Source organism: Mixophyes fleayi, chromosome 11 (assembly GCF_038048845.1).
Source record: "Mixophyes fleayi isolate aMixFle1 chromosome 11, aMixFle1.hap1, whole genome shotgun sequence".
In the NCBI taxonomy this organism is placed as follows: domain Eukaryota; kingdom Metazoa; phylum Chordata; class Amphibia; order Anura; family Limnodynastidae; genus Mixophyes; species Mixophyes fleayi.
In genome coordinates this window covers 5,260,234-5,285,085 of record NC_134412.1, presented here as the reverse complement: position 1 = coordinate 5,285,085, position 24,852 = coordinate 5,260,234, and the positions used below count along the sequence as shown (strand labels likewise).

The following is a 24,852-nucleotide window of genomic DNA, read 5'->3' as shown; positions in this document are numbered from 1 at the left end:
ATAGATGTTACTCTTCTTAATAGACACTGTGATCATAAAGGCTGTTATATTTCCCTGATAACATTGTACCATTAACAACCATAGTAAAATGTGCTATAGATGAACAACAGTGTTATTATGTGATTAGTATGAAACAAATTATTCTGATTCTTTTGCTTGTGACCCTGATTTATAGATATCGCTGTTTGGACCGACCATTTGCCTGTTATTTGAATCTGGCTCTTTTATATCTGTCTAACTCCCCTTTACATAGAAAGGGAAAGAAGATTGAGACAGTAATCTGATTATTCGTGAGTTTACCATTTTTCTCTTGTTGTCTCCCGTTTCTTTTATAAAAAACTATTGCGTATTAAATTTGCATGTCGTTTTTGTTAATTGTTTTTCATCTTAAGCATTGTGGATGTATTTCCCATATTAAATCACACTTAATAAGTTCATGTCTCTGTGTTCTTACGAATTCACGTGTCAGACTTAGACTTAGCTTGGTATCAGAATACTACATACTGTAGCGGAAGCAGAGGAGATCATTTGGGTTATGATAACTCTGGGTCAGGAGGGATCATTTGGTTTATGATAACTCAGATGAAAGTAAATATGTGATAGATTAGTTTAAAGGGAGAACCAAAGGCTTCCTGGGTAAGAGTGTCAGCTCTTCACAAAAGACCTTGGTGGTGGCATAATTGGTAAGGCATAGTCAGTGTCTGGGATAGACAGGGAGAGTTTTAATGATTTTTAAACAGACCAGGAGGTTGTCTTTGATTAACCCTTTGTCACACTCATGTCACGCAGGCTCAGGTGACAAACAGTCAATATTTTTTTTATATATATAATGCAAACTTTACGTGTAAGGTTTTAAATACATAATTGAAGATATAAATACACTGAGTAAAATATTTTGATTTATATATCTATGTACACGGTGAGCAGGGGCAAACGCAGGATTTCTAGAGGGGGGTTTCCACACCATGCCGCCAGTGGGCGTGACCAGCATGCATGGGGGCATGGCTATAATTTTAGACAGTGCTTGGCTGCTCTCCATCTCTTCCTATCCCCATAATATACAATGCTGCGTGCACTACTATTAGGTGCATGCAGCTCTCCCTTTTCAAGCAGAGCCATGTGAAGCGGAAGCAGGGTCCAGTCACTTCAATTATACAGTGCCCCAGGCTTGGAGGGGGGTTTCCATGCACTAGGAACCCCCCCCCCCTCTGTTTGCCTATGATGAGTGTGGTTACTTATATCAGATATTTGTGTATACTGTAAAAATACATTCTTGACACAGTAACTATTAAACACAGAGCTCTGCGGGTTGTAAGTTGTTTCAGCTGTTGGCTCTAGTAGGATTGTTCTCTAAGGAAAAGTGTGAAAGAGGTGAGAGCCATTAACAAGACTATCTAGGAACAGTATAAGAACATAGTAAACGCTTAATAACATATTTAATATACCCTTATTATCCTTACAACATATACTGGCACACAGACTAATATATACATAAACAATCTGTAACAAAATATCGTCAAGCTTAGATTTGACTTTTTAGAAATGTGTTTTATTTAAACAATCTGTGACATTTACACATAAGGAGTCAATACATAATCTATGTACATTATTCTATAGTACAGTTTGTTGGACAAAGGGTTTAATTACCTATACAATAAAGACTTTATGGGAGTTTCATTTGGCACTTAGTCTTAGGTGTTTCTTAATTTTGCGCCAGACATAGACAACTAACATCCTTAGAGAAACATATATATATATATATATATATATATATATATATATATATATATATATATATATATATTAACACAAATGTAAAAATAACATTATTAGACTAATATTAGACATTAGTGCTATCAGTCTCTGCTTATGCAAAGTATGAAAAATAATATTTTGCTAGGAATAAAGAGGATTTTCTGTACAGGGGGTTTCACAAGGGGCTAAATTTCCAGTCCGGCTGTTAACGAGTTTTGAGAATGTGCATCGTTAGCTGTGATCATTTTCATGAGTGGGGGATTCAGTCTATAGCCAAGATACTTGGCTGTGACAAGTTTTGCCTCACAAGGAAACTATTAAATTAAATAGACTCTAAGAATATATTGTTCTGCAAACTATAAAAGTGAAGACAAACAGCAGCATTATTACAAGCAAATGAATTTTTTGTGCAACTCAGATATTTAATTCTAATATTTTATCTCGGGAAATGTTCTAGGAAAAATGGCAAAACTTTAATTACCATAATCGCCTTCACACAATATTTTGTACATTCTTCCTGACATTCATCATTCAACCATCAAGAAATAATAGAAGAGGGGGAATGAGGAAAAGTTAAATCTCTTCGTTCAGGTGGTAAGGTATCTGGTACGCTACAGTATACAGCGGCGACAGCATTCAGCAATAAATAGTCGAGTTTTCAGAAATGGAGGACATCCAGAACAACCATGACACAGAGCTGTCCTGGTTGAAAGCTGATCAGGTTGTGGCTTTTTCCTAATATATTTACATGACTTTAGCTCATTGAACGTATTTAAAAACAAATACAAACATGTTACTATGCTGTTTGATTGTGAAGCTCCCGAGATGTGATTTATATACAGTGTGGAGTCCTTAAGGAAGAGTTCTCTCTATTCTGTATCTGCTGGACACAGTTAGGGCTTTGAACAAGTTCAGTTTTTGTCTTTGTATCCCAAAGGATCCTCTTTCGTGTCACTCTGATTTTGGGGGGAGCTGTCAGGCGTCAATGCCTGAAATATTGACCACATGGCTTGTAGTCTCTTTCCTGGAAACAGAAAATGAAAAGATATAAGTCTGGAGAAGAGGGCGGATGACCTATAGCATGGACATGATGCTCATTGATAGGGTACGGGTATGAGAAGGACACTTACTTGATGTCAGTCTCCTCCAGCTTGACTCTTGGGGCTGGTTTGCCCAGTACATTTGTAGTGAAGTACATGAAGAATCCTCGTTGTCTGGTCCTATAACAGTTCAAGTCCACGGCCAGCAAGGTGCCCAAAATTATAAGCAGGACGATCCCGGCGATCAATCCGGCTCCAACGCTCTTTGGAGGATCTAAAGTGACACATGGAGATTAGATGGAGGTAACAGAAGAAGATCACTGATAAAAGCTTTATTATTTTATTAAAGCCTTTTTTCCATGATGGAGCTGAACTGAAAGCTCAAATTCAAACGGCTAAATTTATTGGTTAGGAAATTATTGCAGAGACGTTTGACTTACTGATGACTTGCAGTGATAATGTTGTATTGTGTTCCCCAAAACTGTTCATGGCGTGGCAGGTGTATTCACCCTCATCTGACGTCTCCACCTCTGTGATTGACAGCTCCAGACGGTTAGAGCTTAGGATATATTTCTGTCCATCGAGAGTCACCGGCTCTTCCCCTCTGCAGACCAATCACATATGAGACCATTATAGACGATGAACGTGTTCCGTTGGCTTTAAGTGTCATGAACCCTTTAAATTATTTACCAGCTGATAACTATGAATCGCTATGTGCCAGACAATGAACTGTAGACCCGATGGGGAAAAAGACAGCACTGAGGAAGGGTGGAATGGAATTTAAATGGAAAGCTACAAGTAGAAAACCAATAAAGGTTTTTCAAAGTACAAGTAGACACATTTTACTTTCTGGAAACTAACCATTGAACCATTTGCAATTTGCATATATTTAAAGGATCATATGTATTTTTCCTTGGTTCATTCTTTTTCGTATAACCCTCACTGTCCCTGCATATGTGTTGCACCGGTAGTTACCCTGCAAGCATATCCTCGGGCCAAGAAAATTTGGGGGACCAATAGCAAAATTGAGAAGGGACCTCCCAAAGTTTCTAGGGCACCCTCCCCGTTAAATAACTATTTTATTGGTTTCTTTTTTCGAAATCAGTGGAACTTGAAAGCTCAAATTTGGGCGCTCAGATCCATAGCACACGAGCGAGCCGCTCTTCGGGGATATCAGAGACTGGCCATGCGAACCAATAAAGAACTCTTACAGCTCCAGTATCGATCCGCTGCCTAGGAGATATTTTTATGATAATTATGATGGAAAGGTAATTTTTTTTATGGCAATAATTACCTATTTCACCAAGACATTTGTCTTGATTGCCAGGACAGTAGTGAGGTGTATTGGGGACTAGTGGTAATGCGTGGGCGGTTTTAAGATTGTTGGTTCGATCATTGTGTTTTATGCCCTTTAACTATTGTGTTGTTAATTGGTGTCACGGGTGATACAAGCACGGGGCTCTCCTGGTCAACACCTAACAGGTGAAGATGACACCTGTACTCCGTTGAGAGCCCCGATAAGATTGTACCGGATAAGATTCCGACTGTAAGTGGATCTAAGGTCGCCGTATCACACCCCTGAGGCCTATGGGTTACATCATGTAAAATTCATATAAAGCTCATAAGGCGAATTGCTTCCACCTATCAGATCCATATAGTGAGAGAGAGAGAGAGAGGACAAATGGGTATTTACTTTTTCCAGGTGATCTGCGGCTGTGGATGTCCCGTCACTAAGCAGGTGAAGGAGGCGTTGGATTTTGAGGTAACATTTAGCAGGGGATTCTGGAAGTGTACGACCGGAGCAGCTGGAATGCAACAAATAGGTTATAATTAGACACAATTTAATGGGTTCTGTGCTAAAATACCAGATTATCACTTCCACACATTCTTTTTCTTTTTTTGTATAAAATAATTAATCATGATGACGGTTGTTGAATATTTGCTCCAGATTCATCTATACGCTTTACGTTAATTTGGGTTTTTATTAAGACACATCCAACTTAAAATACCGATGCTACGTAAGTTTGGATCTACATTCGGGATGTGTCCCAACTCTAAATCTGTCTCTCTGTGTCTAAATTAATGAGGGAATTCAATTCTACGCCATGGGCCTCAGAGCGCCACTGGAACGGCCGCGAGGGCTCCCCGCGGCGAAGCAACATCACAGATATTTCCTCACACTCCATAGAGGTGCAAAAGAAAACCCATAATGTTGGGGCCTTGTGGTACCCAGAAATAGGCGTAACTGAACGTCACAATGGTCTTCAGCGGCACATCCCTTAAGAATTAAATTCCCCCTCCTAAGAATTAGACTATAATGCTTGACATGGAGTCATGTACACCCTGGGGTCAAAAGCTAAAGCTAACATTGGCAAATATAACGCAGAACTCCTCTACAAGCGATCAGACCCTTAGTCCCCACCAGGCAGTACCACTGGACAGAACGTAGATCCTCACCATTGACGGTAACTGAGACATTCTTGTAGTCCGTCTCTTTCCTGTCACTGATCAACGCCTGGCAGAAGTACATCCCGGCATCCGACAGCTGAATCTTGTCTATGGTCAGAGTTCCATCTTTACCGACAGAGAGGCGACCTGTAAGGGAAATAACAGGACCATGAAATGAAATATACAAATGTACTGTAAGTAATTGTGAGATTACTGTATTCTCTCTACATAGTTTTAGTTATTCGGATGACTGAGTTGCATGGTCAGCTTTGGAGAACAACATCCAGACTGCAGTGGAGTAACCTATTGGGATACACTCTCCCCCCCCTGAGAAGTATCTAGTAGAACATACAGGGCCTGATCCATCAATCCGATTTTGTACTTATAATCCGCAAATTTGATCTGCGCATGTTCAGAACCGGACCATACGCAGGAAACGCTCCGACTCCGTATGCAGAGGACACTTAATACAGCCTACGTTTTTGGGGAGTGGATGAGGTGGGGAAGGGGCATTTGCTCGTAGTCAAGTGCCAAACTCAAGCGCGTACCAGGATTTTTAGAGGGGGGTTTCCACACCATGCCACCAGTGGGTGTGACCAGCATGCATGGGGGTGTGGCTATAATTTTAGATAGTGCTTGGCTGCTCTCCAACTCTTCCTATCCCTATAATATACAAGGGCAATGCTGCGTGCACTACTGTTAGGTGCACACAGCTCTCTCTTTTCAAGCAGAGCCATGTGAAGTGGGAACAGGGTCCAGCCACCTCAATTATACAGTGACCCAGACTTGGAGGGTGGTTTCCAGGCACTAGGATACAACCACTTACAAGCACGTCTGGAACCAGCTCTAGGCATGTCAAAGTTACTTGTTTTTCTGCTGTATCTCTTGCTCCAGCTACAGGGTTAGTCTAAGTCCTGATTACTAGTGGTGACGGCTGTGTATACAGCTATAATATGTGTTTGCAATCAGGAACAACTGTAAAAATGTATTTTATGCTCAGTAGATATTAATAGCATCCTGATAAATCTATTAATTGAAATATATATATATATATATATATATATTTATATATATATACATATATATAATTTTTAACTGTTTTATCATTTAATGCTTATATTATTAACAGGTGACATTAATTCAATTGTTTTCTTTTTTACGTGTGTTCTTTTGTGAATGTATATTCCACATAGGTATCGCAGTCACCAGGACCCAGGCCTGTGTTAGAACAATGACCTGATTCTACGGATAAATGTTTCGTGTTGGGCAGATTAGTTGTGTAGTTGTGTAGCAGATGTTTCACACTGACCTGGCTGTTTAGTGACAGCCACTCCGTTGCGGAACCAGGTGACCTCGGGACGAGGGATCCCTTCCACCGCACACGGCAGCTGAGCCGTCGTCTGGGCTGTAAATTCTTTCCGAGTTTCTACGTCCTCCACAAACTTTGGTTTCTCTGTAGGAAAGAAAATTAAGTTACATTGATACTATGAGACTTCAAGTCGTGCTATGTGGCAGGGAATGGAATATTTTATCATTTCATATACTGTTTTTTTTGGGAATTTCTTTTCCTGCAGATTAGGAAATTTTGTAAACAGAAGATTTCCTCAAGAATTTAGGGGAAACCAGCAACAAAATGTAGATTTGTTAATATGTTCAAATTAGAGTTTGCAATTTATTTAATTGGAAACATGTTTTGTAATAAGGTTCCTCCTCGTTAGACTTTCGGTAAGTTTGCTTTTATCAGCAGTAGGTGTCCCTGCTGCTATCACTGTCTATGAACCAGGGCACAAAGCTCTCAGAACACTTGTCCATTTATTCCAACGACATGCATCCCTAAGTTAAGTGGAGAAACTACCGAGACTGCAGGGGGTACAGTTGTTATGGGACACAGCAGAACTTACGGATAATGCTGATCTTGACCTCGACGTATGTTGCCTCTTGGGACGAGGATTCCGCTGCTTGACATTTGATGATGTAGTCGTCCTCCACCTTGGATGCTGTTACTGTTAGACTCTGCGTTGTCTCATCAATTGTTTCTACCTTATAACGATCTTCCTCATCACTAATTTCCTCATCGTCAGAAATGAGCCACTTCAAGGTTGTTTCAAAATTGGCTATCGGGGTAACATAAGATATATGTCAGTACAATCTCTTTTTGTATAATATTGTCACTAGGGCTTAAAAACAAACCTTCTATAAATAACTGGAAATTCATATCTGACTCCCCTTTATATAGATAAAGGGGCTTGTAGAAGAACACGTTGACCGAATCTCTCTTACCTTTACACAAGAAGTATTGGCTTCCTCCTAAATTAATTTTCCCATCAGCTGGGATTATTTCCAGACGTGGTTTAGAGCAATACACTAGAAGATAGGGGGAAAAAAAGGACATTATACAACGTAACGTCTTCATCTATCCACATACAGTGTCTTGCTGTTTGAGAAGGATTCTCTGTAGTAACTAAAAATGTTTCTATTATTGATCAATCAGCGCAAATCAAATATATTAGAAGTTTCATTTTAACCATTTTAAAACTGTTGAGAGCAACAGCGGGAATATAAGTGTTAACATCAAATAAATTGATGGAAAAAAACACCTTAAAAGTTGTTGTGAGCTTAAACATGGATGTGGACAACCTAATTCACTTTGGGGGTTGCATGGTGCGGCCCTCTATCCTTCAAAAGGGCCACACGTTACCCTTAATTTAAGTAATAAGTTAAGAATACAAAAACATTTACGTGTATTTCCTGCTGAGAGATTTGAACAGCAGCCAAAGATATCGGCTGATCTGTGTGATTTTCACCCCTCATCCTGCGGTCACTGAATATTACACGTGTGCTGACTATCTGTAACTCTTTTCATTCATTGATAATAAGATTATATAGTCTGTCTGTAACAATACTGCACCTGTGTTATATGTTGTGCTTTAGAAATACATCAATTATTAACAATAATAATATTTGCTTAAGAATTATCAATTCAGTTATTCCCAAAAACAGCACTTCTAGGTAGACCCAAATCTTATGGTTCTACAGATATTTTCCTTTTAATATTTAAAACAATAAAAATGTAACTTCTGATTTTTAAGAATCCTTTTTACAAATCAAATATTTATTGTACTTTATTGCTCATATAAAAAAAGATTAATATCTTAATCCATTCAGAATGTCATTAAACAGAATAATAACACTGATTATTATTTTAAATATCCTGTTGCTTTAAGTTTCTACCTCCGCACTGGCAAGTACTTATAAATAACCATTGTGTAGTGGAGATTCCTGAACAGGTGAAAGAGTCGTATACTCTTAGACAAGTACACATTTAATACAAGGCTTCTTATTGGTGCCGGAAGAGATCATCATCATCATCATTTATTTATATAGCGCCAACATATTCCGTAGCGCTTAATGAAATAATCAATTGCTACAGAGAATAATCCCCGATTAGAACTCTGCATAATGACACTTGATGATGTCCGTGATTTCAAGATCAGCCAAGATAAATTCTACTTGGTTAATATCACCTAGAATATTTTCCTATGCACAGAGGACAATGCAAATCCAGCCACGTAGCTGACTCACGATCATTCATGATGCTGAGTTTGCATAAAAATCTACTTGTTAATTACCTCTCTGTTGCTAAGACTGTCCTATAAACCATCTGATATTATCCTCCCCCTGAGAGGAGTTAAGCATTATACAGATGTCTGATTAAATTAGACATTTGCTAACCGCTGGGATTTATAGTACATTTGTGTGATCGGTTGCTGTGAGTTACAACACATTCAAGTTTTTTAGCACCATAAAATAAACCTTTATAACTTGTCACAATGTAGCAAACCAGTGGAATATTATATCGGATAAATTCACGTGTGTGTTGGGTAATAAAGATACAAGCCTTTAACGTGTCTCTCCTAGTCTATAAAACAAATTATTAAGACAATGGGGTTATTTTCTAGAACCTATCACAGTTCAGATGCTAAGGATATTCCACGAGAGTGGACAAGACAGACAATGTTACATTTATGTCAATATTGCAAGTAAAAGAAACAAAACACTGTTTTATCTGTCACATATTGGATACATTCAGAAAAATATTAGTCCCAAATGCAAGAGTTAAGAATTGTGTGCAGTGTCGATAGAATGAGTAATTAGAATATTATATTAAGATATTAATATGAATTAAATAAAGTTTGCTCACCTGAATGTGTCGTTAGGAGCAATAAAATCACAGAGCATCTTTGTGGTGACATCTTGTCCTTGGACAATGTCGTCTGGTCCTTGTGGCTGTATGTGGTGCATCTGCTTACCCACATTGGGATTTATACCCTCCTGTCCCAGACCCTGCCCTCTGTCCCCCCTCACACAGCCCCCTCCTCACCCCACATCACGTCCAGTTCCCTGCTCACCTCACTACTATGTCATCCTAAAGTCTGTGAGGCGCCAGGACTCAGGACTGGGGACTCCTGAATCCATAGGGGAGAGGAAAGGAGGGGGAGGGAGGGGTGGGGGGGAAGCAATTGGGAGACGAGACGTGTGTCTGCACTACGGAGGAAGGAAAGGGGGCTCACACTGTCATCTAACTTCAAATAACTCCATCTACTGTGTATAGAACAACTACACTATAGATCTGATTTATAGGACAGACACAGATGTCATGTAAAGACAGTATTTAGAGGCAGTGGTCTTCCTCTAAATAGATTGAAGTGCTAGCAGGACGACGAGCTTCTGCAATAAAAAAATAGTTGACCATTTCACAGCCAATGAATTTGCTAAAGAAATTGTGAATGTTACACTTGGCATTTCTTACAGGTGGTCCTTTATTGACGAACACATTGTACATTTATAAAGTATGCAATTATACAATATTAGTTTTGAAGAAGATTTTCTTTTCAAAAGTATCTTTGCACTGTAAATTATTTTGCTAATAAAACCACACAAACACGATAATTTAATCAGAAGATAAGCAAACTAACAGCATGGATTTTGGGCTGTGAAAGGAAACCCATCCAAACACGGGGAGAACATACAAACTCCATACAGATAGTGCTCAGGTTGGAGTTGGACCCATGCACCTAGCATTTTAAGCCATCATTGCTAACCACTGTGCTACTGCTATCAAGTTTATGTGATATTACCAACTGTGGAGATAATTTTATGACGTTTTAGATATGTAGAGAGGTGGAAAACCTTTGAGAGATGCACTAAACGGGGCCCATAACGTATAGAAGAAGATGGGGAGACTGCTAGCTCTGAATTTTGTGCTTTGTTTGTCATATTTTACTTTTGAAATGACTTGAATTGACAACAAATGTCTGGGGTGCTGGCTGTGGTTCATTGTATATGTTGCATCTTAATGCAATGATGCGACGGCCAGACACTCAGCGATATCGCAGCATGTGTGTGGCCTTATAAACAACCTGGATGCCGAAATATAATCTGATCGAAATAGCCTAAACACTTAGCACGGTGGCTCAGTGGTTAGCACTTCTGCCTCACAGCGCTGGGGTGATGAGTTCAATTTCCGACCATGGCCTTATCTGTGTGGAGTTTGTATGTTCTCCCTGTGTTTGCGTGGGTTTCCTCTGGGTGCTCTGGTTTCCTCCCACACTCCAAAAACATACTAGTAGGTCAATTGGCTACTATTATATTGACCCTAGTCTCTCTCTCTGTCTGTGTGTGTGTATGTTAGGGAATTTAGACTGTAAGCTCCAATGGGGCAGGGACGGATGTGAGTGAGTTCTCTGTACAGCGCTGCGGAATTAGTGGCGCTATATAAATTGATGATGATGATTATCGGACATGTCGGTAAATACAGCCAGAGGGTGCTATGGCACCTTCTGCCTGCTCTATTTGGTCCCAGTCATAACGTAAGCCATCTGGCCACTCAGCTCAATGGTCCGCTCAATTTGGCTGCTGTATCTAGGGCCAAATCAAACAGGTACCTTGTGGAACAGTAGCAGAATCGGCCGCTTGTTGCTGACTTTAGTCAATGAGCCCCAACCTGTTTATTCTCACATATGGGGATTAAGTTATTACTGATAAAAAAAAAATTAATTAGCAGTGAAATCAGAGTGTGAGAAGTGCCCCTACCCCATTAATCCCTCATTAATCAACTGTTATTGATAGAGTTCTGAACACTTGATCTTGAGCAGTTGTGAATTACATTGGGGAATATCTGTGAATACCGATGGAGTTGTATTCGGATGGAAGATTCTTTGCCTCAGATAATAGAGGGACCTGGGGGTATCTGAGTGTAACATATGAAATATGGGATAAATGTTAAGGTTGAACCCCGTTAGTTTCCTTACACGTTGCAAAATAATGTACGTGGGGGAACAGATATTAGTGGACAATATAACAAGACTAGGAGAGCGCAGGGAGAGTCTGTAGGTAATAAGTAAATACATTGCGGGGGTCGGACGTTAGTGATAGTGGATGGGGATCACTTACCAAACTAAGGGATATATAATCAGGATAATCTCATGATTTACATTGTTTTCAGAGCACGTTTAACAATGGAGGGTTAGTTGGATGGGCCGTGGTAGTGAATCTGAAGAGAACGGCTGCAGCACAAGAGAAGTCTAGGAGGTCAAACAAAGTGTGTGCTCAGACATTGGGGCCCCTGGAACGTGACTCTCGACCTCAGGAAACGCCCTGGAATGACGGCAGGGTTAGAATTCAGAAAATGTTCGCTCTATGACATCAAAAGCCCCTACTCCCCCGACACGTCTTTAGAAAAATTACCCGAATCAAGTTTTCTTGGTAATTTTTTTGTGGAGACCCCCAGAAATGTAGTCATTCTGTAATCATCGAACATTGCTTGTTAAAAGAAAATCCCAAACTTCATGCAAAGAGGCTGAAACAATGAATGTTTTGGAGAAAATGTAATTGTGTAGATAAATACTGGTACCCCCCACCCACAGAAACCCATGAGAGTAGAACCCTATCATTTGCCAGAGCCCCCGTATATAACAACCACACTGCCATGTTTTTATACAAGACTCTGTCCGTGGTCCCAGCTGCTCCCACTGTGTCTGGCTTTTAATGCCTTGCTGACGTGTCTTCATGTTTTTGATAGCCTTTGATGCTCTCCAGCGAGGGCTGATAATTGTTCTCTTAGTACTCAGTCTTTTGGCTTTTTTCTTAATTGCTGTTCCATGGTTTCCTGCCACCGCTCCTCTCATTTGATCTTTCAGTGCCCACCACTGATAAGGGGTCTCTAAATATACAAGGCCCGGATGCCAACTACACCCAAGGAGGGGCAACAAGCTTTATTTGACGCTAGCAGCTCCTCCAGTGTCGCACAGGGAAAGTTATCTGTTGGACGTAAGCAGAGGCTAAGTGAGGAACATAAAACAGAGCCCACGCGTGGCTTGTCAGCGCCCTCGGCAGAAAGCTGGACAGTCTCACGTTGTGTCTGCAAAACTCAACTGACAACTTCACAATCACTGGAGGTTTGGAATCTGGTGTGAATCCCATTGTTGTTTAACACGAAACAACTTGTCTGGCAAAGCGAAAAAAACTATAAATGAATATTACTGTACAAAATATTGTTACAGCATCATCAGAATAAACACTTTAAAAGGCCATGGCGGAAAAAAAAACAAAAAACATTGCGCATTTTTGATGTATAATTGAGTGATTATAAAACGTCATAGGGCGTATTAAATTAATAATAGAAATAAATATGACAGCAGTAATTACAGTACATAGTAGCTTTTATGCAATTTTATGTTTTGTTTTAATTGTTTTCATTTCATGTTTAATATTTAGCTTTTATTTTAATGTTATAACGTATTTTGGTTAATTTGTTTCCTAAACAAATTTTGTTGTTGTTAATTCGGATGATACGTTTTATTGCAATATAGTTTATTACCTGAAGGTGTCACTGTTCAAATTGCAATATGCTTAAGGAAGACATTCAAGTCAAGACATCAAATATAGTCATAGGCATGTAAGTTTTCCAATGGAATAGGTGGCATTGTGTATTTAACTTTATGGAAAGTTACATTTATTAGTGTTTTGACTCTTAGAATAGGGGTCGTGTTGCATACACAATTTTATGTTGAGAGTGTGCTGTTATTTTTCTCTAGACCACATTTATGAAGTGCGCTGGCTGAGCACCATAAATTGCTTTAGTTTCCTAGCGGAGAGCCTTTGTGGTCCTACCAACGCATTTCGAGGTGTATTGATTTTCGTTCTGTGACAAATACATTTGTTTTGTATCATAGTCAGCAATACAGAGAAGTAATTTCAACCAATCTTTCAAGATTTATGTCCCATTCTGTAGCTGAAAAGTGACAACTGCTTTGAAGGGCTGAACCTCTTTATCCTGCATCTTATTCTGTGATTGGCTTGCAGTCTCCTATTTAACAGAAATGCTCTGAATTCTCCCACAGAAGCATGGCCTGCGGAATCAGTAGCGCTATATAAATAAATGGTGATGATGGCCTGTGATGTTACGGCAGCTATGGTAGGACATAGTTGACATGCTTTGCTTTGCTATCTAAACTTTTTGCCCCACATCAGCCCCATCTAGTCACTGTCTAAAAGTTATACAGTTGGACGCTTCAGTTTCACCTGACAAATGTGATTTGTATGTTTTTTACATCATACCCACTTGTGTTTTACTTTTAGTAGCTTTTGAAAGCATTTAAGTCTGTATTTCATATAAACATTTATAGATGATCTAAATCTTTTCATCCAGGTCAATAAATGGAATAAGAAATAATGTCTATATCTGTTATGTTCTAAACACTTGCAAACAAGGTGTAAATATTTACATAGATATCATTTCTGAGATAATAGTGACACTTCAAAGTCCTATGAATCATTAGCTGTACGGCCAAATTTAGTCCCTCAGAGGCAGATTGGTCTGATCGGACTCCCGGTGACCTTGCGTATTGGGCCGGGACAAATATCCACACATTGCTTGTTGTTTCCAATTGATGAATTATATTGTATGTAAATGAGACATCAGGCTGTGCACCCAGTACTGCTGTGTGGATAATGAGTAGAGAGTAGAGGATTTCCCATGATTTACTTTGCAGAACTAAGTTCTGTTGAATCGTGAATATTTTATTTCTGGTTACAACAGAAACCTAGGATCTGATTCATCAAGGAAAGTGCCTGCTGATTATGTGCATATTGTGAAACCATTGTTCTTCCTCTGTTAACCATGATTATCTGCAAGGAAGCACGTCCAGTCATCATTGCTTTCAACAAAAAGGGCTTCACAGACAAGGGTATTGCTGCTAGTAAGATTGCACCTAAATCAACCATTTATCGTATCGTGAAGGAACTTCAAGGAGAGAGGTTCAATAGTTGTGAAGAAGGCTTCAGGGCGCCCAAGAACGTCCAGCAAGCGGCAGGACCGTCTCCTAAAGTTAATTCAGCTGTGGTATTAGGGCACCACCAGTTCAGAGCTTGCTCAGGAATGGCAGCAGGCAGGTGTGAGTACATCTGCACGCACAGTGAGGTGGAGACTTTTGGAGGATGGCCTGGTGCCAAGAAGGCCAGCAAAGAAGCCACTTCTGTCCAGGACAAACATCAGGGACAGACTGATATTCTGCAATAGGTACAGGCATTGGACTGCTCAGGACTGGGGTAAAGTCATTTTCTCTGATGAATCCCCTTTCAGATTGTTTGGGGAATCTGGAAAAAACGCTTGTCCGGAGAAGGAAAGGTGAGCGCTACCATCACTCCTGTGTCATGCCAACAGTAAAGCATCCTGAGACCATTCATGTGTGGGGTTGCTTCTCAGCCAAGGGAGTGGGCTCACTCACTTTTTTGCCTAAGAACACAGCCATGAATAAAGAAAGGTACCAAAACATCCTCCAAGAGCAACTTCTCCGAACCATCCAAGAACAGTTTGGTGAGAACAATGCCTTTCAGCATCATAGAGCACCTTGCCATAAAGCAAAAGTGATAACTAAGTGGCTCGGGGATCAAACATCAAAATTTTGGGTCCATGGCCAGGAAACTCCCCAGACCTTAATCCCATTGAGAACTTGTGGTCAATCCTCAGGAGGCGGGTGGACAAACAAAAACCCCAAAATTCTGACAAACTCCAAGCATTGATTAGGTAAGAATGGGCGGCCATCAGTCAGTATGTGGCCCAGAAGTTGATTGACAGCATGCCAGGGCGAATTGCAAATAGAAAGGTCAACACTGCAAATATTGACTTTTTATATAAACTTAATGTAATTTTCAATAAAAGCCTTTGACACTTATGAAATGTGCCACGAGCCGCGGCGGCGGTACGCCGCATCCTGGCGTGATCTAGCAGCCGGGCGCGTGCTCTTGTTTTTTATGCTCTGTTTTTATTCTTTGGGATTATCCTTGTGGCATAGATGTAGGAGAGTGTAGGGACATCTTCCAACTCCAGGGGGAGCTCTCATATGATTTAAACTGGATCATTTATATATTTATACATGCTTCCTGGTTGTGATATGACCTATGCCAGTTCTAGCTAGTAATTAATTAGCTGCCTCCTGAGGCTGATTGTCAGCCCTGTTCTCCTCTGTCCTGATTGGCTCTTAATACTATTTAAGGCAGTGAGGTCTGAGCCTCACTGCCGGTTATAGCTTCCAGTTCCCTGTCTGCTAACCTGCTCCTGTGCTGTTTGGTGTATACCTCCTGGATTGAACTTCTGTGTATGACCCCTGCCTGTACCTTGGACCTTGCCTGCTTACCTGTGACCCTGATTCGTTTGCCTGTACCTCGGACCCCGCTGTATTGCTAGTGACCCCGACCTTTGGAGTGTTACCTGATTATTATGCTTGCTAGTGACCTCTGAACTCTGCTTCTGTCTGACTATTCCCTGCCATCTACGCTGCCTCCTGGCCTGCCGCTACGGTTTTGTATTACAAACTTACACTACTTCTGGAGTTAAGTCCTGGGGGCATCTGAGTACCGGTGAGCATATAAAGCTCTATAGGAAAGGTGGCTGCTAAAGGTGAAGACCTCCACCTACTAGTTCTGTGAGTTTGTGAACAGACCGTCAGCATAACAAAATGCTTGTAATTTTACTTCAGTATACCATAGCAACATGTGACCAAACAGGTGATGGGGCAAGATCAGGGCTATAGGGAGGACGCTTTAACACCTCAAAACTAAGCAGCAGTGTGTGGATGTGCATTATCATGCCCTGATGAGCCGCCCTCTTTAGGCTTCAGCTCTTCAGTGAGCATCTCACTATAACGAGCACAGTTGGTTGTTGAACCTTTTTCCTGATAATGTTCTAATAGTGGCCCTTGAGAATCCCAGAAAACTGTAAGCATCAATTTTCCAGCTGATGGTTGACTTTTGAACTTTTTCTTGGATGGCGATTTAAGGATGTTTCCATTCCATACTCTGCCGTTCACTCTCAGGCTCGTAGTGACGAATCCGTGTCTCGTCGCCAGTAATTATTATTTTTAAGGAACTTTCATCTTACAAATTTTATTTGCAGATGTCCAAACGCTTCTGTTTGTGCTCTTCCGTGAATTGCTTCGTCACCCATCTCGCACACTTTTCGAAACCCAAGCCTGTCGTGGAATACACACATAATCGGCATAGGCAGAGCCACGGTTGATTTGCAACGTAATCCACTGTCACTCATCTATCCGACATAATCGGTTCACGTGCCCGCTCAATGTTCTCATCTGTCGTGGACGAGCGTCGGGCTCCTTCTTCATGGCTGACACTTGTGCGACCTACTTTGAACTTCTCTATCCATTCATACACACTCCTTCGCAACAAAACACTTTCTCCATAATGTGCACAAAGTCTTCGATAAATATCGGCACCAGACACAGCCTCGGACCACCAAAAAAACGTATCACTGCACGCTGCTCTTCTTTCCTGCAAATCACAAGTGGGGGCAGCCATTTTTTCTTGCACTGCAGTCACAAGTGAACTTACGGAACACGTTCAAAACTGCACAGCAGTGACTGGGGAGACAGCGACTTAGTACGGAAAGCATTGATAAGACAGTGCGGCCAACAGAAGTTTTAACATAATTGGAGTGCGGATAATTTCTCACTCACCCTGGTATATTCCACGTAGTTATTGGACATATCCTGTAATTATGTGTGTTTTAAAACAAACGCACATTGTGCTTGGAATGACTGCTTTGATGAATCAGGCCCCTAGACTTTACACATTGGTTATAATACAAATTTGCTCATTAAGGTATTCTTTCTGAATGGTATTTGTTTCTCAGTATTATAAAGGACAGTTTTAGCATTCCCAGGTATCAAATAATCCTCTAAGGACTGTCAGCATTTAGCTTTACAAGGTGGTAAAATATTGAAGCATGAAGAGGATAGGAAGAATTGTGTATTGGAAGGCACTCAGCGATCTACTTGTTAAAAATAAAAAACTTGTACTTTATTAATATACTTAAAATATACCTCCTAATTGAATAGCGAAATATTAAAGTGACTAAAGTGAATTAAAATAGCAAATTAAATTGCTATGCCCTGCTACTTGTTATCAATATATATAAAAAGCTAATCAGTATATAATAGTCACTCCTCTTCTAATTATATTTGACTACCTAAGATACCATTGCAACTGAAAATGTATGCTGTGTGTACTGAGGTTATCTTTATTGGAACCAATGGTCATATGATTATAGTTGACACAATTTATAAGGTAATGAGCTTATATGTTGACTCAAACCTCTGATGATGTAAGGAGCATTTTATTATATAAGTATATTCTCATGTTTATATAAGCTCACACCAAGTTGAGTATTGATATATGTTATTATTAAGTAGTATTTCTGGGGCTAAAAGGAACTCTGACTAATGTTGATTAGTTTGTATAATCTAGTAATCCTTTGTCCCTGTAATATACTACTGAACTGCTAACAAACAGGCGCTTGATATGTCTGTAGTTCTCCTACTAATATTGATAGTGCCGTTTGTGCAGTCCTGCATACACACACTAGTGAACTGCTACCAATCAAGCACCTGATATATCTGTTAGTTCACCTACTAAATAGCGGTAGTGCCGTTTGGCAATCATACACACACACATACATTTAGATTAATAAATGACCCATACAAGGGTGAGTGATAGTTAGGTTAATACAGGTAGCAAGGAGTGAATATTTGCAGCAGCAGGGTAAACGCCAACGCGCGTTTCGCTACATGCTTTTTCAAGGCAAGGCAAAGGTGGTAAAATACCTTTTCACCCTATGTAACAAGGATCTCGGTGGTACATGTACCCGGCAATCCTCCTTCTATTCAGCTCACACAGTGGCTGCATTGTTTGTTCACGGAGGAAGAATCCACTTTAAAAATAGTTTAAATTTGAGTTAAAAGAAACACCTTTAAAATAGCAATTTATATCATCTCTTCCAAACCTCTTACAAGGTCCTTTACTTACTTTTTTTTTTTTTAAACAAACAGAAAGTTACTCAGTCTGTCCTTTGTTCTCATTTGCATAAAGAGCGACTGGCACTAAGCTGGAAATATAGAAATATATAGAATGCTCCGGTTTCCTCCCACACTCCAAAAACATACTGGTAGGTTAATTGGCTGCTATCAAATTGACCTTAGTCTCTCTCTCTCTCTCTGTGTCTGTGTGTGTGTGTTAGGGAATTTAGACTGTAAGCTCCAATGGGACAGGGACTGATGTGAGTGAGTTCTCTGTACAGCGCTGCGGAATTAGTGGCGCTATATAAATAGATGGTGATGATGATGATGTGTTGGATATAAACTCACCAAGGAACGCACAGGAAAAAACCTACTTGTTTAAAGTCAGCTGTTAATAACATAGGCAATAATGATTAAACATTAAAAAAATAAAAAAGTGTGCTTTTCTCCCCCATGAAATACATTTATTAGGATGTTATTAATGTCTACTGTACATAAAATACATTGTTACAGTTGCTCCTGATTACAAACACATGTTCTAGCTGTATACACAGCCATCATCACTAGTAATCAGCACTTACACCTGACCTGTAGCTGGTGCAAGTGATATGACTGAAGTAATTTTGAGATGCCCAGAGCGTGAATTCATCCTCAATGTGGACTAATATAACATCTTATGCTCTCATCTCTCACTTTTTGTCCATTTTGGTGACATCCGTAACTAGGACACTAATTGCACCAACGGAAACTTGAGATAAACTTGCAATTATGAAGCAATTTTTTTTCCCATGCACAAGAGACTTCCTGCCTTTAAATCTATTGATGAACACTGCAGCCAGTCTCTGTGCCCGAGCCTGTAACAGCTGATATCAGAGAGCAATAGCCCTCAAAAATCAGTAAAAGGGGAAATCCACTCAAAACAATTTTGCCGAATTATAGTGACTACACTGCATACTATAACTTACTTGAATAATTCATTATTCTGTCAATTGGATAAAAAAGATATACATACCATAAGCCCTTGAAATTTCAGGTGGACGTGTAGATATAAATATAGATGTTAAATAAATTTACGTAAGAAATTAAATTGCTTAATAATTTGTTCCACTGACATATCATGGATCATGTATAAATAATGTATAAATACACAATGTTTTTGCAAATATGATGAAGTGCACAAAAAAACAAATAAAATATTGCTGAGGAACTACAACTCCCTCTAAAATGGTGAGGATCCGATGAGGACAGTAGCTAGAATTTGTTTCAAAGTGGCCAAATCTCTAAAGTTGGTGAAAAATTCTCGAACTCCGTAAGACTAAAATATTTGAGTTGAAATTGTACAAGTAATGGCGACATAGTATAAAATGTTTCACTGTTTTGTCTGTGATCGGCTCGGAAAACCAACATTTTAGAACTTACTCTTTTAACTGCGAGCTGCAAACTCAAATTGCAAATTTGAACTTGAAACCATGAAAAAAAAAAAATCACAATTGTGATGCGTTTGGGGCCCTTGAACCCGTCGCATTCGATCAAATCTTTCAGAAATGTGATATATTTTGTCCTTGTAGTTAGTCTATGAGGATTGTCAGTATCAGATCCGAGAGGGAGGACAATAGATGTCTTATCTCAGGTTACCTCTGTTATTCAGACAAACAGGAGCTGCTCAAACCTAAAGAAACAGAGGAAACAGAGGAAACGCACAAACAGAACCCAGTATATTATTTTAACCAGGCAAAACCATTTTTGAGAGGAGCGCTGAGTTTTCTTGTCATTAAATAGAGAAAAGAAGGATAAGACGAAGCCTGGACAACTAATTCCTGTCTATAGATGGGAATGTTTACAGTTATTTTTCTTTATTTAAAGCAAAAAAAAAGAAAAAACAATTAAACGTTATAAAAATAAACAGCACTTAAAATAGATGGATCTTCCTTTTAAAACTGATGGGCAACTTGATTCAAGTACCAAAATATTTATGTAACTTATGATAACAGCAGATAAGATTGTCTATTAATAGTTTGTTATTACGAAGGAAGTGGAGGAGGCATCGGATGTCTTGCCTTAAACATTGGGTAATTCATCATTGTACAGCAGTGAGAATCTCTTCTTAAGGAGCGTTCTTTGCTCTGATACAATGTAACAACTTGTGTAAGACTGCAGGTGTTACAATGGGATAGTGTAATTTATAGATATAGTAACATCTAATACTGTCGCTGTTATAATCTACAGTCATGGCAAAAAGTTTTGAGAATGACACAAGTATTGGTTTTCACAGAGTTTGCTGCTTCAGTGTTTTTAGACCTTTTTGTCAGATGTTGCTGTGTTATACTGATGTAACATTACAAGCATTTCATAAGTGTCAAAGGCTTTTATTGACAAATACATTAAGTTTATGCAAAGAGTCAATATTTGCAATGTTGACCCTTCTTTTTAAAGACCTCTGCAATTCGCCCCGGCATGTTGTCAATCAACTTCTGGGCCACATACTGACTGATGGCCGCTCATTCTTGTCTAATCAATGCTTGGAGTTTGTCATAATTTGTGGGGTTTTGTTGTCCACCCGCCTCTTGAGGGTTGACCACAAGTTCTCAATGGGATTATGGTCTGGGGAATTTCCTGGCCATAGACTCAAAATTTCGATGTAAGGGGATTCATCAGAGAAAATGACTTTACCCCAGTTCTCAGCAGTCCAATCCCTGTACCTTTTGCAGAATATCAGTCTGTTCCTGATGTTTTTCCTGGAGAGAAGTGACTTCTTTGCTGGCCCTCTTGACCCCAGGTCATCCTCCAAAAGTCTTCACCTCACTGTGCGTGCAGATGTACTCACACCTGCCTGCTGCTATTCCTGAGCAAACTCTGCACTGGTGGTGCCCCGATCCCGCAGCTGAATCAACTTTAGGAGCTGGTCCTGGTGCTTGCTGGACGTATTTGGACGCCCTGAAGCCTTCTTCACAACTATTGAAGTTCTTGATGATCTGATAAGTGGTTGATTTTGGTGCAATCTTACTAGCAATATCTTTGCCTGTGAATCCCTTTTTATGCAAAGCAATGATGACTGCACATGTTTTCTTGCAGATAACTATTGTTAACAGAGGAAGAACAATGATTTCAAGCACCACCCTGCGTTTAAAGCTTCCAGTCTGTTATTCTAACTCAATCAGCAAGATAGAGTGATCTCCAGCCTTGTCCTCGTCAACACTCTCACCTGTGTTAACGAGAGAATCACTCACCTTATGTCAGCTGGTCCTTTTGTGACAGGGCTGAAATGCAATAGAAATATTTTTAAAAGGATAAAGTTCATTGTCATTGCTAAGAGGGACTTTGAAATTAATTGCAATTCATCTGATCACTCTTCATGACATTCTGGAGTATATGCAAATTGCCATCATAAAAACTGAGGCAGCAGACTTTGTACAATCATATATAGAGATAATCTGTACAATAATATTTTGAATATTTTGTCCTGAAATAAATATGCACTTAATTCCATTGCAGTTATGTCATACTAACAGACGCACTCCCTTATGTAAAGGTGGTTGCAATTTTTTGGTGTCTTCTGTCTGTTCAACTAGAAATATACAATCTGAAAAATATACAAAGAAGAAAATAGAGCCTCCTAGCCGAATATTTCCCTTCCTTATAGACTTATTCAAATCTATAGAAAATCACGTACCATAACAATAATCAAACTATGCTCATCTGTATATTATGATGATGATCTCTGTGTATCTCTGCTCCATATACTGGACGATGATGACATAGAACCAACAGAGAAATAGGGACAACAATAGTGCAATATTGAAAAACACCTCAAACTACATATAAAAAAGTAATCTGTGAGCATTCTTTAATACCACCAGGATTCCATGACGAATCCCTCCAATATTCACCAGTGACATATGCAAATTACCAACGTACTAACTTTTATATTAAAAATTGTTGATCACCTCTTGATCAGGATGCCACTTTGTGCCATATTTTGTACAAATCATGCCCACAACCGGACCATGCACTAGTGAAGGCAGCAATGTACACTACCTACAGCCTACGATTTTATGACCAGAACGGGATGAGGACTGGACGTATGCACATAGTCAATGTACAGTAAGGGCGTGCCAAGCTCGAGCGTACGCAGCAGCGTCCAATTCAGGCTTTGGACGTCTCAAAGGTGCGTGTTTTTTTTGTCCACCACTTGCACCAGCTACAGGTCGGGTGTAAGTGGTGATTACTAATGAGGACGGCTGTGTATACAGCTAGAACATGTGTCTGCAATCAGGAGCAACTGTAGAAATACATTTTATGTACAGTAGACATTAATAACATCCTGATAAATGATCTCATAGAGTGTAAGCTTGTGAGCAGGACCTTCTCACCTCTTTGTCTGCATTACCCAGTATTGTATATCACTGTGTTTGTCTCAAATTGTAAAGCGCTACGGAATTTGCTGGCACTATATAAATAAATGTTGATCATAATAAATGTATTTAATGGAGAAAAAAAAATGCATATTTTTTTAATGTTTTGCCATTAATGACTACAATATTAACAGGTGACATTAATTGAATTTTTTATTTTTGTGCGTTCACTTGGGACTTAATATTCCACATATGTATTGGCCGTATCCTGCAGTTTATTGTCTTAGAGCAGAACGGACCGAGACCCGTATTGAACAAGAGATGTTTCTTCAGATCTGCTCCTAGTTGAATACAGACGTGCGTCTTCTGGATTTACCTGCGTTTATAAATAAAACCCAATTTACGTTCGCTTTGCCTGTCTTAATGAATCAGACCCACAATGTTTTTTGCTTGCACAACGTGGTCACACCCCTCTTACACCCCAGTTTTCTTTTTTATGTCTTTACATTCATTAAATACCTGTGATAGAGCACAATTCTTTCTTGCCTTGCATGGTTTCAAAATGTCATATAAATAGCACTGTCTAGTGCATTATTATATGTGCATTGGCTGGGAAGACCTGTGGAATCCCGTTAACTTGGGAATGACTTTTAAATACACTCAAATTCCACCACATGCAAATCGTTTTATGTTCTGTCCCGAAAAACATGCAAAATAAAAAACTTTTCCGGCGTGCCGTCAGATTTTTAACTTCATAAATGCCCCCATATCTTGTTATAATAAAGAACCAGTGAATTTTGCAATCCATGTCACATACTATCTCCATGTAGCGTGTCACTGTATCCTACAGCTGTGTGCACACGTGGCGTCTCTCCCAGATGGCTCTTACATTCAGCTTATTAATGTGATGGATGTTTAGGGATCCGTTGGGGCCTTTCCTGCATCTGTGGAGCATCTCATTGTTCTTATATTAAATAGGGCTGGAAATAACTCGCTGCTAAATATAACTCCCCGTTATTCTCAGAGACCCCCAGAGCAGTGGGAAAAATAAAAACTGGACGACTTTACTAAGTAACCCGACTGATTTTCCAATTGTTTGTTTCATAGTGTAGTTTAAAAGAAGTTGTTTTACTTTACAATCCTCACAGAAAAATATTTGTAATTCGTATTGTCATAATATTAGAGGCAGAGGATTCTACTATTCAAAGGAAGACCAGAAAGAGAGATTAGCAATAGTCCGGCTCTAACTAAACATATATCAAGTCTGACTGTCAAACTAAATCAAAACATAAACAGTGCAGTATGGTTCAGTCACAGATAAAGTCACAAGGTTTCCTCTCACTGAGCCTCGCCAGCCTCAGTCCTCACGCAGAGAGAGAGACTGTGATGAGAAGCAGCTTTTACCTGCAACAGTCAGGTGCACGTCCTAATTAGCAGCAAGTTAGCAGGTCACCTGAAAGACGCGGCTACAGGCCTAATGGATGGAACCCACACTTCTCTTTCCATCCATAAACCCCATGACCCTTTAGTCTTGCAGCAGCTCTCAGCTACAACAAACACACATTCTCCTAGGGTTTTAAAAGCAGTATGTTAGAAATCTATGCAAAACATACCTGTTACAATACACTTCACATTTGATTCTGTCACACATCCCCCTACCCTGTTTCGACCTAAGGGCCAGAACACTTATTATCCCTAAGCAGGAGATCCGTGACAACACATCAGTGTTGGCTAACTGTGCCCCAGGTCTATGTTTCACCGTAAACCTAAACTCCTGTAGGGCAAAAAACCATCTGGTAACCCAGGCATTTTGGCTTTTATTTGTAGACATCCACTTTAACAGTGGGCAGCATGGTGGCTTAGTGGTTAGCACTTCTGCCTCACAGG

At 39.7% G+C, this 24,852-nt stretch overlaps 1 protein-coding gene across 1 annotated transcript; it reads right to left on the bottom strand.

Annotated features, from left to right (window-relative positions):
- Positions 1 to 1,527: 1,527 nt before the first annotated feature.
- LOC142107641 (neural cell adhesion molecule 1-like) lies at positions 1,528 to 9,561 on the bottom strand. The gene is made up of 9 exons (XM_075191196.1): positions 9,445 to 9,561; positions 7,524 to 7,607; positions 7,145 to 7,357; positions 6,553 to 6,696; positions 5,253 to 5,390; positions 4,489 to 4,600; positions 3,236 to 3,399; positions 2,886 to 3,069; positions 1,528 to 2,779 (listed from the first exon to the last, which is right to left on the bottom strand). The coding sequence occupies exons 1-9, from the start codon at positions 9,557 to 9,559 to the stop codon at positions 2,731 to 2,733; spliced, it is 1,203 nt and encodes a 400-aa protein (XP_075047297.1). The 5' UTR covers positions 9,560 to 9,561; the 3' UTR covers positions 1,528 to 2,730.
- Positions 9,562 to 24,852: the final 15,291 nt, after the last annotated feature.

Bases quoted from the DNA above. Each gene is read 5' to 3' on its own strand.
- LOC142107641 (XM_075191196.1), bottom strand. From the start codon at position 9,559: ATGTGGGTAAGCAGATGCACCACATACAGCCACAAGGACCAGACGACA. The intron at 7,608-9,444 runs GTGAGCAAACTT...CCTATCTTCTAG, and splicing joins GCTCCTAACGACACATTCAG to TGTATTGCTCTAAACCACGT. The intron at 5,391-6,552 runs GTCAGTGTGAAA...TTTCCCTTACAG, and splicing joins GGCTGTCACTAAACAGCCAG to GTCGCCTCTCTGTCGGTAAA.